This window comes from Platalea leucorodia, assembly GCF_965183815.1.
Source record: "Platalea leucorodia genome assembly, chromosome: 2".
NCBI classification, from domain to species: domain Eukaryota; kingdom Metazoa; phylum Chordata; class Aves; order Pelecaniformes; family Threskiornithidae; genus Platalea; species Platalea leucorodia.
In genome coordinates, this window is record NC_138824.1 from 1,700,329 (window position 1) to 1,716,131 (window position 15,803).

Sequence of the window (15,803 nt, forward strand, 5' to 3'; positions counted from 1 at the left end):
GGCCCAGAGGGGCCCCGCACCCGTCTCCCCCTCACCCTCCCCGGGCCCCACAGCCCGGCCGGGCGGCGCTGCCCGTCCCTCACCCCGCGGGCCGGGAGCCGCCCCAGCCACTCTCCCGTCCCCGCTCCCGGAGCGGGCCCCGCACCGCGACGGCGACCGCCTCCGCCTCCCCTCCGCGCCTCCCCGCCGCCATAGCAACGGGGAACGCGGGCGGGACGGACTACACTTCCCAGCGTGCAACGCGGCGGAGGGGCGGAGGCTTTTCCGCCCGCCCGCTCCCGTCGGCCCCCGCGCGGGGCCAATCAGGATCGAACAGGTGGTGCGGCGAGGGCGGGGGCGGAGGGCGGCGAGAAGATGGCGGCCAAAGGCGGCAGGAACGGGCTGCTCGACAAGGTACCGTGCTGCCCGGGCCCCGGGGCTCCCCTTCCCGGTGGTGCCGCCGCCTCCCGCCTCAGCGGTGTCCCGAGAGCCGGCCCGGCGCTGGGCCGAGCCGCAGCCGCCCCCATCTCGGCCCTCAGTGCCCTCCCCCCCCGCCTTTGCTGAGGGGCATCCCCCGCCTCAGCCTCGGGCCCCCGGTCATGGCCACCCGCTCCTTGTCGGAGCCGGGCGGTAAATGGTAGAAGAGGCCCTGGAGGGGAGCGGGGAGGGAGGAGACGTCCCACGGGCCGGCCGTGCCAGGGCACCGGGCGAGCACGGCCGGCTGCGAAAGCAGCAGCAGCCGCCTGAGAGACAGCTTCTTTTTTTAAATTATTTACTTATTTATTTTCCCCTGGTTTTAGCCCAGCCATCCTGACAAAATCCCGGCTAACGGTACAGCTGCGCTCCTCCCGGTGGGTGTTGTGCCAGGAAAGTAACGCTGGAAGATGGCAGAGATGTCAGGCGGAGCAGAGCGTGCCGTAAAAGTCTGCTGATAAGCCCAGTCTTGTCTCAGTACTTTAAAGGAACTTGTTTGTAGAGTGGCTTTGATCTCGGCTGGGTTTTAAGCGGTCAGGTATTTGTGTCAGAGCTCTTTGCGGTATTTGGCAGTCTGGTAGCGGAAACTAAAGACCTGGAGGCGTTTTTTTTTTTCGCGAGGAGATGGAAACAGTTGTGGCCGTATCTCTGGGTGCATCTTCAGCGTGATGTATTTGGCATCTTTCATTGAACTTCCAAATACAGATGACAGCAATTGAAAACACTTTGATTTTCGTTGATATATGTATATTCATAATCCCTAAAGAGCGTAGTTTTCTTGCATCTGTTTGAGATGACGTCACCCGCGCCATCCCTAAGAATTCGTTGGTTTTTCTTTAGAACACTAGATTAAGTTGTTGAGTGAATGTTTTCAGGGGAAGGCGTGCTAATGAAATATTTCTGCATATCTTCTGCAAATGCGCTCAGCTTTCGGTTTTGAAATGACGGCGCTTTGTGGTTAAACTTCAAGAATTCTGCAAAGTATCATGCTCTGGAGGCGTTCCCATTCCTCCTGCCGCGTTCTGTGGATGCCGAGGTGCAGTTATTTCAGAAGGAAAAGGAGTTGTTGGTAAGGGAAATACATTGTTAGTGTGGGAGCTGAATCCTTTAGTGAGACACCATTGAGTAGTTTTAGCCCGGCTTCTACCTGAAGTAGGTACACACACTTGATAATGTTGTATCTCCTTTTGTCTACCTCCCCCGTCCTGATCTGCGTACTCTTATTTCCTTCCCCTGGATGACTTAAATGCAATCTGGTCATTTTTGCGAACCGGTGTATGTATTGCTGAGGTGTCATCTGGAGAATTGTGGTCTTAGGTCCATAATTTGCTCAAATATTTCTCAAACAGGAAAATAATGGGTTATCACCGAGGCTTTAAAGTCTTAGGAGAGGTTGCGCGTTTAGCGTATCTTTTCGTACTTTGCTAGTAAGCTAGATCAGGGTGATTTTAGGGAGATTTGCCTGTTAACTATCCCATTTTTTTTGTCCTTCTCATGTTCTTTCAGTGTTTGTGAAAATCAGGTAGCTCCTGCTGACCTCCCCCCACTTAACCAGGACCACCTAAGACTGCACACTCACTGGCTTCAAAATGGCGTGCAGCAGCGGCTGCAGTCTTCTCAAACACCTAGAGATTTCACCCATTTAGCACAAAATGAAGTTATTAACCACACTCTGGCCCTACTAGAGCAAAACCTTCTAAGGTTTTGCAAGCTTCAGGACTAAAACCGCTTCCTGAATACCAACCGCCGCGATTGCCTTCCGCTGCTGGGCCCCAGAAGGAGCTCTCTGGTACCAGGGGACGTTGACTCGGAGTACAGTCGGGCAGCACTGGTATTTTGGGGAGAGTGGGGTCCAGAATTCCTTCCTCCAAGGCAGAGGTGGAGCTAGTCGGAGCTGAGAATGGCCATGCTGACTCCCTGGAGCTGGCTACAACTCTTCCTTCAAGAGGAAGAGGAGGGAACTGATGTGCAGCGAGGTGTCCCTGGCCTCTGCCACTTGCAAATCCTGCTTCTGCCAGGCTCGTGGTGTGCAATGTCACCGTTATTTTAGAATTTACGTTGGGGGGTGGGGACCTGTGGTCTGGGACTCGCTGCTCTGTCAGCTGCAGCCCTGCGTACAGGAAAAGGCTGTCAGCTGCGGCGTCGGCTGCGTGCCTTGAGGGAGTTGATGTGCATCGCCTGCTGAGGCTCTTCCAGCCTCCCTTGGCGTGTCCCGGTTTGAAGAGTTTCTGATTTTAGCGTTTAGGAAGGGGAGGTTACTTTCTTTTCATCCTTGTAATAGAAAACACAGATTAGATGCAGAAACATTATTCCCCTTGAAGAGTTTATATAGTCTACACTGGTGCTCCTCTGGCCGTAGCAACAAATCTTTTTTACTGGATGACTTCATTATTTATGTTTGTAATACCCAAAGTGCGCCATAAACTTCAGAGCAATATTTGAAGAGACAAGCGAGCTACCCAAAAGATGTTGCAGGCTAAAATTGGATGTGATATAAATGAGGCTGATGGTAGCGGCAGAAGGAATAAGGCGGGGGGGAAAAAAGTTAAGTTTGTGCCGTGTCTTTCTTCTGAGAAGTGAACATCTTGAAATTTCTCCTGTAGGATTTTTCCGTGCCTCCTGCTTATGAGGGAGTTTTGTGAAGGGATTTAAACGAAGGTAGGTGATAGCTTGACAAACGAGCCTCGCGAGCGCTCGGATCCTGCGGTGTCTGCTGTGAAAGCAAGCACTTGTTTTGCTGTCCCATTTGGTTTTTTTGGAGCTAACAGCAGCGTGGTCCCCCGCTGCTGTGCTGCCATCCGGCTGCAGGCAGCATCTTGACTTGGGTGTGAACAGCTGGGGCCTTTGTGTGCTTCTGGTGTCAGACTGGTGGTGCAGCTTTCTGAAATTGCATTTCTGATTTTATTCTTGGTTTTTAAGCAAGGTAACCGCTGGCTATGTTTCAGCCTTTGCTCTGAAGCCTTGTTCTTACACGGGTACGCTTTCAGGTACCAGATCCACGTCCTAGCTGCGCCTGGCTGTAGGACACTGTATTTGCTTCCCGTTCACAGCTGGGATGTGTTCAGGACAAGTTTGTTAACCTTCCACTTGGTTTTTAAAACAAAGAAGCCAAATCACACCCAAACTAAAAATTGTTTTGAACTGATTGGGTTTATCTTTTGCTCTGTCAGTCTGGAACCAAACCTGAGCTTTACTTTTGAAGCCTTTGGAGCTCGCACCCGAAGTGCTCAAAATGAGCAGCTGGTTGAAAAATACCATCCACTGGCTGGAGGAGCAGACGTGCCTGCATCTGCCAGGCTCCGCAGGACATCGGTGCAGCTTCACCTTCCCTCCCCAACCTGTGCAGCCCAGGCAGGGCTGTTCTGCAGACCCCAGAGGCAGAGCCTTCCCCCCTGTTTGAGGGTGAGCACTTGGTGGCAGGAGCCAAATCTCTGGCTCTCTTCCAAGCTGAACGTGGGGATGGCCATCAGTCGAAGGTTTTGCCCAGGGTTGCGCTGGTGCATAGACGTCAGTGTACAGATGTGCATACGTTTCTGTGCACATCTGGACACGGGGGTAGCGTGGATGTTGATGGTTTCCTTTGAGCACCTCCTTCTGCTCCTCTTTCACAGCACTGGCACTCCGGGTGCCGGCGCAGCGTCCCAGCCTCTCCCTAGGTCTTTGGTCCCGCAGATCAGCCTGGAAGAATTAAGAGAAGCAGCAGCAGCACTGCGGTGCTGTACCGTGTTAGGAGAAGTAACCTCGTGGGAACACCAAGACCAAGGTAAAGGGAGGGCCAAAGCTTCTCCCTGGCTGGAGTCCCAAACCGCAGATGCGTCCCCGTTACCAGGTCCCTTCTGACATGAACCACGCTGGCATTATCAAGCTGTTACTGTCTTGAAGCAGAACAGCCTCAGTCGCAGCGAAGCCTGAACAAGAACTGCTGGTTCAGCTCGTTGCTTTAGACAATCTAAGATTAGATTTCCCCCACCCCCCCACCAGTAACAGCTTTATTTCAAAAAACCGTGTCATGTGGGCTTTACATCTGCCCCTCAAAGTGCTGGTTCTCTGTCAGAGATCGGTATGGGTTAAATATCACTGATGTTATCTGGCAGTTCCAGTGTCAGGTGGTTCGGGACAGAGAGCAAATCCAGTTCTCCCTCTGTCACGAGCTTCCTGGATATATGTTATTATGGCAGTGCCTCGACTCGTTTTACATACAGATATTCTGCTCTGTGCAAATCCCTTCTGCAAAGGAAGCGTTAGCAGTCCTGGGCCTCCAGGGTGCCTATAAAATAGCTTTAAAATCTTGAGATTTGAAAAAATAGCCTTGGGCTTTATTTGAATTTATTTCTTGATTCCTGAGCTTTTATCATTGGTGTTTTCCAGCTATTCTGTCTTCAAGTATATCTAGAGAGCTGTTGGTTTTATTTGGGAGGAGAAGAGAAGAAATTTTAGCATAAGCCTTGATTCCATCCTCACGGGCTTTAGGAAGAAAAACCAGACATAATAAGATTGATTAAAAACTTGAGCGTTGATGATGGGATAGATGCATTGTGCTTTAATACCAGGTAAGCCATGCTGTTGCCAAAAGCAAAGATTCCGGTATTAAATATTTAATCGTAAAACATATCGCAAAAATATCGCTTGAGTGATACCTGCTCAAGTATCTCGGGATTCTTGCCCTCGCTTAGGAACAAGCTGGAGAACGCTGTCATATTTTATCCGAAGGATTGTCTTGGTTTAGCCCTAGAAATGTGGAAAACTGTTATTCAGAATATATGCTCAGATATATTTTTTACTTCAAAATAATTCCTTTAATGGCCTTTGGGGGGAAAAAAAAAAAATCACAACTGTACTTAAAGGCAGATCTGGCCTGAAGGAAGGCTTCCAGTGGCCTGCTGAGGTTCCTTGTGGTGTTAAACCCTTCTCATTTGCTTTGTTCTTTATTATTTGTAAAAAGCAGCAGGGGGAAGGGTTGACCAGCTGTAAAGACCGAACCTTTTCAGGGAGTTTTATCAATAACAAAAATAAACTCTGGAGGCTGAATGATGCCGTCCCTCCTGGGTGAGGCCTCACGCGAGCTGTACGAGTGCCGTAAAGGACAGCGTATCTCCCCACAGTCCCATCGGGTTCAGCGTTCGGTGACTGGTGGATCCAGTAGCGAGTCCAGCTGTGTGCTGCGTCTTGCACGTGTCTTACTAGTCAATATTTTTGTCTTTAAAATGACAGGACTTTTCTGCACCCTACGAGAATAATTCTGCAGCAGAAGTAGCTGGTGCTCTTTCAGGAAAGTACTCTGGTTTAGGGTTTTGCTAGGCAGAGTACATTTCCACATCGACGGGCTTGTTGGCTTTCCTTCCTCTCCCTCGCCAGAACTGGAGCGGTGAGGCCAAGTCCGAATGGGTTTCGCCAAAGCTTTTTTGATTTATCTGTGGGATAAGGAAAGAGGGATTGGGTGTTGGTGTTATTGCTTCGAGACTTCTGACTTCAATTCACTAATTAGGAAAAAAAAGATGATTTTAGCTAGTCTAGCTCTTGATACTTTAATCTTTGGGAATCCCAAAGGGCAAGAAATGAAACTGTTGTAGATGTTTTCATAAGGAAAAATAAATAGTTGAAAGAATTCTTCTGTATTCTTTCATGGCAAAGGGTTTGGCCTTCAATTGTCGTGTGCGCTAATTAACCTTAGCAAAAACTGGTGGCTACAAAAAAGTAGCCACCTAAAATATTTGGTAACTTACAGTGGTGTGAGAGCTCTTTCCCAGTTATCCGTGGCGTTTAGACGCTTCTGGCTGTTTCTTTTGTCCCTCATAAACCAGCTACGGCACGGTGACGTTAACCGGGCACCTAATAACTCGTACCTGCAGCGCCTGAAGGAGAATCGGGCTTCTCCCTGTGCGATGGCAGGGGAAGTAGGTCAGGTTTTACATCTTATTTTAAAACGGTTTCATTCCTGCTAGGGAAGGGAAATGAGCTCTTCTGACGGGTAGTTAATAAATCCAACGCGTGAGCTTCAGGAGCGGGACATAACACGAGCGAGGTTGAGAATTGCTTCTAATGGCAGCTAAAGTTTGAGCTCAAGTCGCTCAACTGTTTGAAATCGTTGATGGCTTAAAATACACAGGGCTCAAACTCATGTGTCCGACTGGCGGAAAGGAATAGCGTCACCAAAAAATAACATCATTCAGAGGAAAATTAACGCTTTTGAAAAGCTGAGCCCTTGTACCTGAGGTCCGTTATTGATGAAGGAACGGATTATGAGGGAAATCTGAATATACAGGAGCGAGAGAGTCTTTTGGTGTCGTTCTGGAGGATGGTCTGACCGAAACCCCATTTCTTGTTCGTGCCTTTATATTCGTCCCCTCGTACCCAGACTGTTAAGGGCACCTTGATATTTTCCTCCTCTCATCAGCCCCCAAAGGCTCCGTTTCTAACAGCCTGGCTGAAAAGCGTGAACGCCTTCAAAGGCAAGAATTAACTCATAACTGACGCTTTCTGTGGATGGCGGCGGGCGCAGCAAACACAGCGTCAAAATGAGAATAAAACCGATATAAAAAGTCGCTTCACCAAATATCGTCAGTACCCGTGACAAGATGCATAAGCTTAAATCTGCGAGGGTAGCGGGTCCCTCGGTGCGGAGGGGACTTCTGGTGCGATCCCGCTGTGGAACAGCCCCCGGATTCCCCCCGTCTCCGGTCAGGTTTTCCCAAACACGTAGGTGTTTTCTGCCCTGCCTCCGATCTTTGTGCTCACGGCAGGAACAAGCGTATTAAAATGAAAGGCCAACCCCTGCCCAATTCCCTGAACTCCGTGTGGTTTGCGTTGCAGTGGAAGATCGACGACAAGCCGGTAAAAATTGACAAATGGGACGGTTCAGCTGTGAAAAATTCTTTGGACGATTCTGCCAAAAAGGTACGTTCTGCGACTGCCGGTTTCTCCCTCTTGGGAAACACTCTATTTTCTTAGGTTTCTATATTTAGTTTAAAAACTGTAAGCTGTTTTGGTTTGATCGTGAAGTGCCCGTATCCGCGCTGGTTCTGTAGCATCCCGTGTGATTCCCGTGGCTGAAGCAGTGTTTGTGCTTGGAGTATCAGGAATTATTACGGTGTCTGACGCAGACATTAATTCTGTATAAAGTTTCTGTTCAGTTTACCCATATAATCGAGGCGGTTTTATCTAAATCCTTTCCAGAAGCAGTCTAAAATGTACGAAAAGCCCCAAATAAACTCGGCTGCGTGTTTCTCCCGCAGGTTCTCCTGGAGAAGTACAAGTACGTCGAAAATTTCCGTTTGATCGACGGCCGCCTCATCATCTGCACAATCTCTTGTCTCTTCGCGATCGTAGCTTTGATTTGGGATTACCTGCACCCCTTTCCTGAATCCAAACCTGTTCTTGCCTTTTGTGTCGTATCATATCCTTTACAGATGTTGTGTCGTTTATACCAAAAGGATTTTATTTTCCCCATGAAGCACAAAAAAACTCCTTTTCTCCATTCCTATTTTCAGCCTTGTGGGGAATTTTACTTCCCGTGGTGTGGAGATCAGCTGATAATCCAATAGTTTTCATGTGATGGTAAAATTCCTGCCCGGCTGGGTGTGACGCAGCTAAACCGGGGGGGATCTGGGGGTCCGGCCTTCCCCCGCAGCGGCCCCGAAGCCCGGACAACCACGCAGCTCAGGCTCCCGCCTGCCTCGAGGCCATTTCCCAGATCTCGGACACCGATCGCGCAGAGACTCCTCCGCTCTGGCCTCTTCATCTCAAGCTGGAGGCCAGGCCTTGAAAGCGTTGGGGGTTTGGTTTGTGTTTTCGTTAGGTTTTTAGTTCTACCTAGAGCCCGGTACAGGTAGAATTAAAGGCAAGGCATTAATTAAGATACCTACAGCCTCTTTTCCTAACGTGACGGATCAGGTCCCGAGAGCGAAGAGCAGAACGGAGGTAATCCTTGCCAGCACCTCCGCTGAAGAGGAGCAGATTAATTCTGCGGCTCGTTTGGGCTCGCGTTTCCCCGCTATCTCCCAATAGATGTTGCTCCAAAAATTTAGCAAAGTAATCGAAAACAGTGTTTCATCGTGATTGCCGCTTTACTTCGTGGTTTCGTGAGCGAAGCATTTAATGCGGCTGGAGAAATCCCGTTCAGGAAAGCGCGTTGGGGAGTTGCGGCTTCCCCCGCCGCTGCCCGGCGTCGATGACTGCTCTGGTGCAGCGACAAAGGTTTAAGAAAATGTCCCAATTCTTATTTAATTTCTCGTGCTAACGAGGCGTCACCCAAGCATCCCGCTCGGAATGATAACGTGGTTAAACGACGGTGTCTGAGGGGATCCACGCGATTTCCCTGCCTAATTTCAACTTCTTACTTTCCTTAACTTTGGGCTTTTTGCACGTATTTTGTGATGATGGGGATCCTGACCATCTATACCTCGTACAAAGAAAAGAGTATTTTCCTGGTAGCTCACAGAAAAGACCCCGCGGGGATGGACCCCGACGACGTTTGGCAGCTCTCCTCCAGCCTCAAACGGTACCGTTTGCTGCGGCGGTGCCGTACCGGCGCCGCTTCCCTCCGCCTGTTCTGCCTCCGCCTGTAGCTACCGCGGGGCGGAAAAGCTGCGTTTCGGGTACCTGTTGGGATAAATATCGGGGTCTCTGCAGTATCGGGGCCTCGGCACCGGCGCCGTGAGCTTTCCGCCGAGGATCTGTGATCTTTGCGGCTTCCCAGGCAACTCAGTATTAAATAACTTCCCAGTTATTTAAATATTAAATATATTAATATCAATATTAAATAACAAATAAAATCTATTACTATCAATATTAAATTGATTATTATATATAAATATATAGTGATTATATATTTTATTATATATTATTATATATCATATTATCATCAATAGATATTGATTATATATTATATAAATATATTGATTATTAAATATATATAATCAATTATTAAATATATTAATATCGATAGTAAATAACAAAATCTATTACTATCAATATTAAATTGATTATTAAATATATATAAAAATATATTGATTATATTATTATATATTATCAGTATATTGATTATATATTATAAATATATTGATTATTAAATATATAAAAATCTATTATTAAATATATTAATATCAATATTAAATAACAAGATCTATTACTATCAATATTAAATTGATTATTAAATGTATAAATATATATTGATTGTATATTTTATTGTTTTATATTATTATATATTATATTATCATTCATATATATTGGTTATAATCAATATATTTATATATAATATATTAAATCTATATAAAATCAATTATTAAATATATTAATATCAATATTAAATAACAAAATCTATTACTATCAATATTAAATTATTAAATATAAATATATATTGATTATATATTATATATTATTATATATTATCATCAATATATATTGTTTATATATTATAAATATATATTGATATATATTATAAATATATATTGATTCTTAAATATATTTAAAATCAATTATTAAATATATTAATCTCCATGTTAAATATATTCATATCAATATGGGGGCTCCCCGCTAAAGCCGGGGGTCGCTCGTCGCCTTTTCCTTGGCGCTCTCAGCTAAGCCAGGCTTAACAAGCCCTGCCCTGAACTCTCCCTGCCCTTCCCGCAGGTTTGACGACAAGTACACCCTGAAGCTGACCTTCATCAGCGGGAAAACCCAGCAGCAGCGGGAAGCCGAGTTCACCAAATCCATCGCCAAGTTCTTCGATGCCAACGGGACGCTGGTGATGGAGGCCTACGAGCCGGAGGTGTCCAGGCTGCACGACAGCCTGGCCCTGGAGAGGAAAACAAAGTGATTTTGCCGCCGCCTGCCTCCGGGAACGCGCTAAATTAACGCCAATAAAGTACAATCGCAACGAAAGTCAACGACGGCCTCTGTTTTTGTCCTGAAATCCTATTCCGTTTGGAAGAAGCGGGATGGTTTTTTTTAATCTTGGATCCTAAATTTTAATCGAACGATACGATTGAATCCTGCCCCCTCCGGGGCGGACCTTGGCGGGGGGGCTTTCCCCCGGCCCCCGCTTGTGCCCGGGGTCCCTCGGCGCCGGGGGCTGCGCCCCGCACCCCGCACCAGGAATTCAGGACAAAACCCTGCTGTAAAACACCTCTCCGCTCGCCAACGAGTGCTCTTTATTTTTCTATTTATCGAACCGGGGGGGGTAGGGGATGGTTTTATATAAAACCTGCTCTGCGTCGGGGAGGGCGGGAGGCGGGGGGCCCTGCCCGCTCCCCCCAAACCGGCATCTTTTGAAAACCGAGATTTGGGGGTTTTTTTCCAATAAAAGGGCAGAACAGACGTCAGGCGCCTCCCGCAGCGTTTTTGGGGCGTTCCGGGGGGGGGGGGGGTCCCTTTAAACGGCTTCGCTCCGGCCCAGGAAGGGGCGGGCGGGGGCGGGGCGGCGGCGGCGGCCGGCGGAAGCGGGGGGATCCGGTACGGGGGGATCGGGGACCGGGAGGGATCGGGTACGGGGGGATCGGGGACCGCGTACGGGGGTACCGGGGGCGGGGGGATCGGGGTATGGGGGGGGATCGGGTACGGTGAGGGGATCGGGTGCGGGGGGGGATCGGGTACGGGGGGATCGGGGACCGGGTACGGGGGGATCGGGGATCGAGTACAGGGGGACCGGGTACGGGGGGGGGATCGGGTGCGGGGGGGATCGGGTGCGGGGGGGATCGGGGTATGGGGGGGGATCCGGGTACGGGGGGGGATCGGGTGCGGGGGGGATCGGGGTACGGGGGGGGATCGGGTACGGGGTACGGGGGGGGGATCAGGTACCGGGGGATCGAGTGCGGGGGGGATCGGGGTACGGGGGGGATCAGGTGCGGGGGGGATCGGGGTGCGGGGGGGATCAGGTGCGGGGGGGTGGGAAGGGGATGGGGTACGGGGGGGTCGGAGCATGCGGGGGTGGGAGAGGGGGTGCAGGGGGGGTGGGGGGGGCGGTGCGGGGGGGGTGCCCGGGGGGGTTACGGGCATTGGGGGTGCAGGGAGGGTGCGGGGGGATTTATCCGGGGTCCGGGCATGGGGGGGCATGGGGGGCAGTGCATGCAGGGGCGTAGGGGACTCGGGCTATGGGGGTGCAGGGGGATTTATGGGGGGTCCGGGCATGGGGGGTGCAAGGGGGACTCGGTGCATGCAGGGGGTCGGGCTATAGGGGTGCAAGGGGGTGCACACGGGGGGGGGTCGGGCCATTGGGGGTGGATGGGGGGGTGGGTGCGTGCAGGGGTGGGGGGGACAGGACATGAGGGGGGCAGGGGGACGCACGGGGCAGGGGGTCGGCGCGTGCAGGGGTGTAGGGGATTCGGGCTGCGGGGGTGCAGGGCCGTGGGGGGGCGGGGGGGATCCAGGCGGGAGAGGATGCCTGGGGGATTGGGGGTGCGTGGGGAATGGGGGGGCATCGGGGCCTGGGGCGGGCGTGGGCACGGGGAGTCTGGGCTGGGGGCAGCGGGGGTGCGAAAGGGGATGGGGGGGGCACTGGGGGGCACACAGGGTCATGGGCAGTGCGGCAGGACGGAGGGACGCGGGGACACCGCGGCCGGGCAGGACAGCGGGGTGCGACCCCGCCGGGGGCTGCGCTCTCACCCCCCGCCCTTCCACCCCGCTCAGGCCCCAGCGGGGCCCCCGGGGAGGCCACCATGTCCCAGGCCATCCCCTGCCTCAAGGTGAGTCCTTGTCCCTGTCCCCCATCCTGGGGGACACGAGGGCCACCCCCCCTTTTGCAACCATTTAACCCTTTACCGCCTGACCTTCCCACCCTGCCAGCGGCCGGAGGGCGGCAGGGAGAGCCCCCTCCTGCCACCCACGCCGCCGGGATCCCCGGGCGTCTTCCTGCGGGAAACGCTGTTCCGGCAGGCGAGCGGGGTCACCTACCGCATCCCGGCTCTGCTCTACGTCCCCCCCGCCACCACCTTCCTGGCCTTCGCCGAGAAGCGCTCCTCGGCCAGGGACGAGGACGCCAAGTACCTGGTGCTGCGGCGGGGCCGCCAGCACGGCTCCTCGGTCGAGGTAAAAACCAGCCTGGGCTGTAGGAACACGCTGCGACCTCCCCGGGAGTGATGCCAGGCGGTTTCGGGGTGCAGCGAGACCACAGCTGAGCCCCGTTTTCCTCCTCGCCGGCAGTGGGGTCCGGTGGAGGAGCTGTCGGCATTGGTGCTGCCCGGCCATCGCACCATGAACCCCTGTCCCCTCTACGATGCGACGAGCGGCACCGTCTTCCTCTTCTGCATCTGCGTCGAGCAGGGAAAGACGGAGCGATGCCAGATCTGGAGGGGCTGCAGCGCCGCTCGCCTCTGCTACGCCACCAGCGCCGACGGCGGCCGGGGCTGGACCCCGCTGCGGGACGTGACGGACGAAGCCGTCGGTGCCGACCTGTCCCGTTGGGCCACCTTCGCCGTGGGGCCGGGCCACGGGGTACAGCTGGATTCGGGGCGCCTGGTCGTGCCGGCGTACGCCTACTATGTGCACGGGTGCTTGTGCGGGCTTGTGCCGCTGCCTTGCTGCACCCGGCAGCACGCCCTCGTCTTCTACAGTGACGACGGCGGGCGCAGCTGGCATAAGGGTGCCATGGTCGACGGCGGGCAGACGGGCGAGTGCCAGGTAGCCGAAATCGGTGGGAGCGGTGCCCAGCAGTCCTTGCTCTACTGCAACGCCCGAGCGCCGTGGGGTTGCCGGGCCGTGACATTCAGCGCCGACCGCGGGCTGCAGTTCGAGCGCTCGGCGCGGTGCAAGGCGCTGGGCGAACCGCCGCGGGGATGCCAGGGCAGCGTGGTGAGCTTCGCCGCGCCGACCGGCACCGGCGACGCACCCACTTGGTTACTCTACTCCCACCCCACCGACCGGCACCACCGGCGCGATTTGGGCATCTATCTCAACCCCTCGCCGCTGGATGGAGCGGGTTGGCGGCACCCATGGGTGCTGCACCCGGGGCCGTCCGGTTATTCCGACCTGGCCGTCTGCCCCGGCGGTGTTTTCAGCTGCTTGTTTGAGTGCGGCACAACCAGCGCCTGCGAGGAAATCGTCTTCTGCGTCTTCACCCTGGACACCTCCGACTGCAGCAAGCAGGACCCCAAAGCTTTTTAAAATGGACCCATTTTAGGGGGGGGGAATCACTCCTGACCACGGCGGCCGGAGCCGGCGAGCACGGCAACGCTGGGACCTCACTGGGGACATTTCGGATGCGCAGGAGGCTCAGCATCACGTAGCTTTTATTTAATTATAGCTTGGCTTTTTAATCACCCGTCAGACAGATGATGTTGCCAACCTGGGAGGGGTGGAGGAGCTGCTGCGGCTTGGCCGGGGCAGGGGATGCCGGCACAGCACCCAAGATGCCGCTGCTTCACCAAAAATCAGCATTTTTCACCTGCAAAAAAGCAGAGGGTGCCACCGAGAGAAGCCGGTCTCCTGGGGAAAAATAGCCAAAAGTGGTGGTTTAGTTAAAAATGCCAGCGATTTCTGCCTCCCCCCATGTGGCAGAGAGAGAGAATTCCCCTTTTTTACCATTTTTTTATCCCGTTGTCTTCACTTTCCTGGTTCAGGCTGAGTTTCGCCCTGTATTCCCATGGGAAGGAGCACTCAGATCTCGGGGAGCGTTTTATTCTGCTCCATAGGGACACAGGTTGCGGCATCCCGACAGTGACAGCAACCTCACATCCCCGTGCTGCTGCCAAATAAAATCCTCCCAAAACGGGTGAAATCCAGCCAATATTGGGAGAATCCCGAGGGAGATGACCCTGCCGGGGAAGGACACGGGATGGCCCTGAGCAGCGTCACCTCCCGGTCCAGCCCGCTGCTACATTTTGGGCACGCAGCACCTGGAAGAGAGACACCCCCCCCCCCAAGGTTACGGGGTTATTGGGGTTTTTGGGGGGGGGGGGGGTGGTCCCGGCATCCCCGTCTTACCGGTAGCGCCGAGGACAACCGAAATGTCCCCACTGGGTCTCGTGGGCGAAGCAGACGCGGCGGCAGCGGCCGGTGCGCTGGGCACAAGGACGGGCGCTGGCGGGGACGGCATCGCCGGCGGTGGGGTGCCGGGGGCCGGTGGCCAGGAGCAGGGCCAGGAGCAGGGCCAGGCGCGGGACCGGCATGGTGTGGGGACGCCGGTGTCACCTGGGGTTGTATTTATGGGGTTCGGCAGCGGGGAGGTGGGGTTTGGCGGCGGAGGGTTGCTGCTGGATGGGGTTTAGCGACGGGCGACGGCTTGGCCAGCTCTGGCGGCTGCCGGCGGGGACCCAGGGGACCCAGGGGACAGGGAAGGGACCCAGGGGACAGGGAGGGGACCCAGGGGACAGGGAGGGGCCCCGTGTGAAGGGGGGGGGGGGGGTTGTCCGGCTTCTTGGGGTGACTGGCGGGGGGAAAGAATGTGGGGAGGGATGATGCAGGGATGTGTGATATGGCTGAGTGATGGGGACGTGGGACATCGAGTGATGGGGACATGGGGCATGGAGTGATGGGGACGTGGGACACGGCTGAGCAATGGACGTGGGCCACGGCTGAGTGATGGGGACATGGGACATGGGTGAGTGATGGGGACAAGTGACAAAGAGTGATGGGGAAATGGGACCCAGCAGAGTGATGGGGACATGCAACGTGTAATGATGGGGATGTGGGATGGCTGAGTGATGGGGACATGGGACACGGCTGAGCGATGGGGATGTGGGACACGGCTGAGCAATGGGGACGTGGGACATTGAGTGATTGGGACATGGGACACGGCTGAGTGACGGGGACGTGGGACATTGAGTGATTGGGACATGGCTGAGCGATGGGGACGTGCAGCATGGTGGAGTGATGGGGACATGGGACACGGCTGAGCGATGGGATGTTGTGTGACGGACAAGCTCTGCACCATCGTGCTCCTCCGTGACAGGAGTTCAGCCGGTTCTGGCCCGTTTTCCCTGGGAGGCTCCGGGGGGCCGGGGGCACTTGGGGGGGTGGGGGTATTCTGGGGTGCCACCGCGGTGCTGTCCCCGCAGACGGGGCACCTGAGCACCCGCTCCGATGAGGTTTTCTGCAAAAAAAGGGGGGTTTCCAGGGTGAGAAAGTGTCCACGGTGTTGGTGGGAACCCAGCGGGACGTCCCCAACCCACCGCCCTCACCCGCTGGGATGGGATGGGATGGGGACAGGCGGGTTGGGGACAGGCGGGATGGGGACAGGACGGGATGGGGACAGGTGGGTTGGGGACAGGTGAGTTGGGGACAGGCGGGATGGGGACAGGACGGGATGGGGACAGGCGGGATGGGGACAGGCGGGATGGGGACAGGACGGGATGGGGACAGGCGGGTTGGGGACAGGCGGGATGGGGACAGGCAGGTTGGGGACAGGACGGGATGGGGAC

At 54.1% G+C, this 15,803-nt stretch overlaps 2 protein-coding genes across 3 annotated transcripts; both read left to right on the plus strand.

The window, feature by feature from the left end:
• Positions 1-338: 338 nt before the first annotated feature.
• SPCS2 (signal peptidase complex subunit 2) lies at positions 339-10,589 on the plus strand. The gene is made up of 5 exons (XM_082304468.1): positions 339-393; positions 7,264-7,347; positions 7,686-7,845; positions 8,815-8,950; positions 10,081-10,589. The coding sequence occupies exons 1-5, from the start codon at positions 355-357 to the stop codon at positions 10,265-10,267; spliced, it is 606 nt and encodes a 201-aa protein (XP_082160594.1). The 5' UTR covers positions 339-354; the 3' UTR covers positions 10,268-10,589.
• Positions 10,590-10,874: 285 nt separating this feature from the next.
• On the plus strand, positions 10,875-13,664 carry NEU3 (neuraminidase 3). 2 transcript variants are annotated; one of them, XM_082305161.1, is made up of 4 exons: positions 10,875-10,902; positions 12,076-12,131; positions 12,232-12,474; positions 12,589-13,664. In XM_082305161.1, the coding sequence occupies exons 2-4, from the start codon at positions 12,105-12,107 to the stop codon at positions 13,546-13,548; spliced, it is 1,230 nt and encodes a 409-aa protein (XP_082161287.1). In that variant the 5' UTR covers positions 10,875-10,902; positions 12,076-12,104; the 3' UTR covers positions 13,549-13,664. The 2 variants fall into 2 exon arrangements, with proteins under 2 accessions (XP_082161287.1, XP_082161288.1); XM_082305162.1 differs by lacking the exon at positions 10,875-10,902 and adding an exon at positions 10,921-10,934.
• The last annotated feature ends 2,139 nt before the right edge of the window (positions 13,665-15,803 follow it).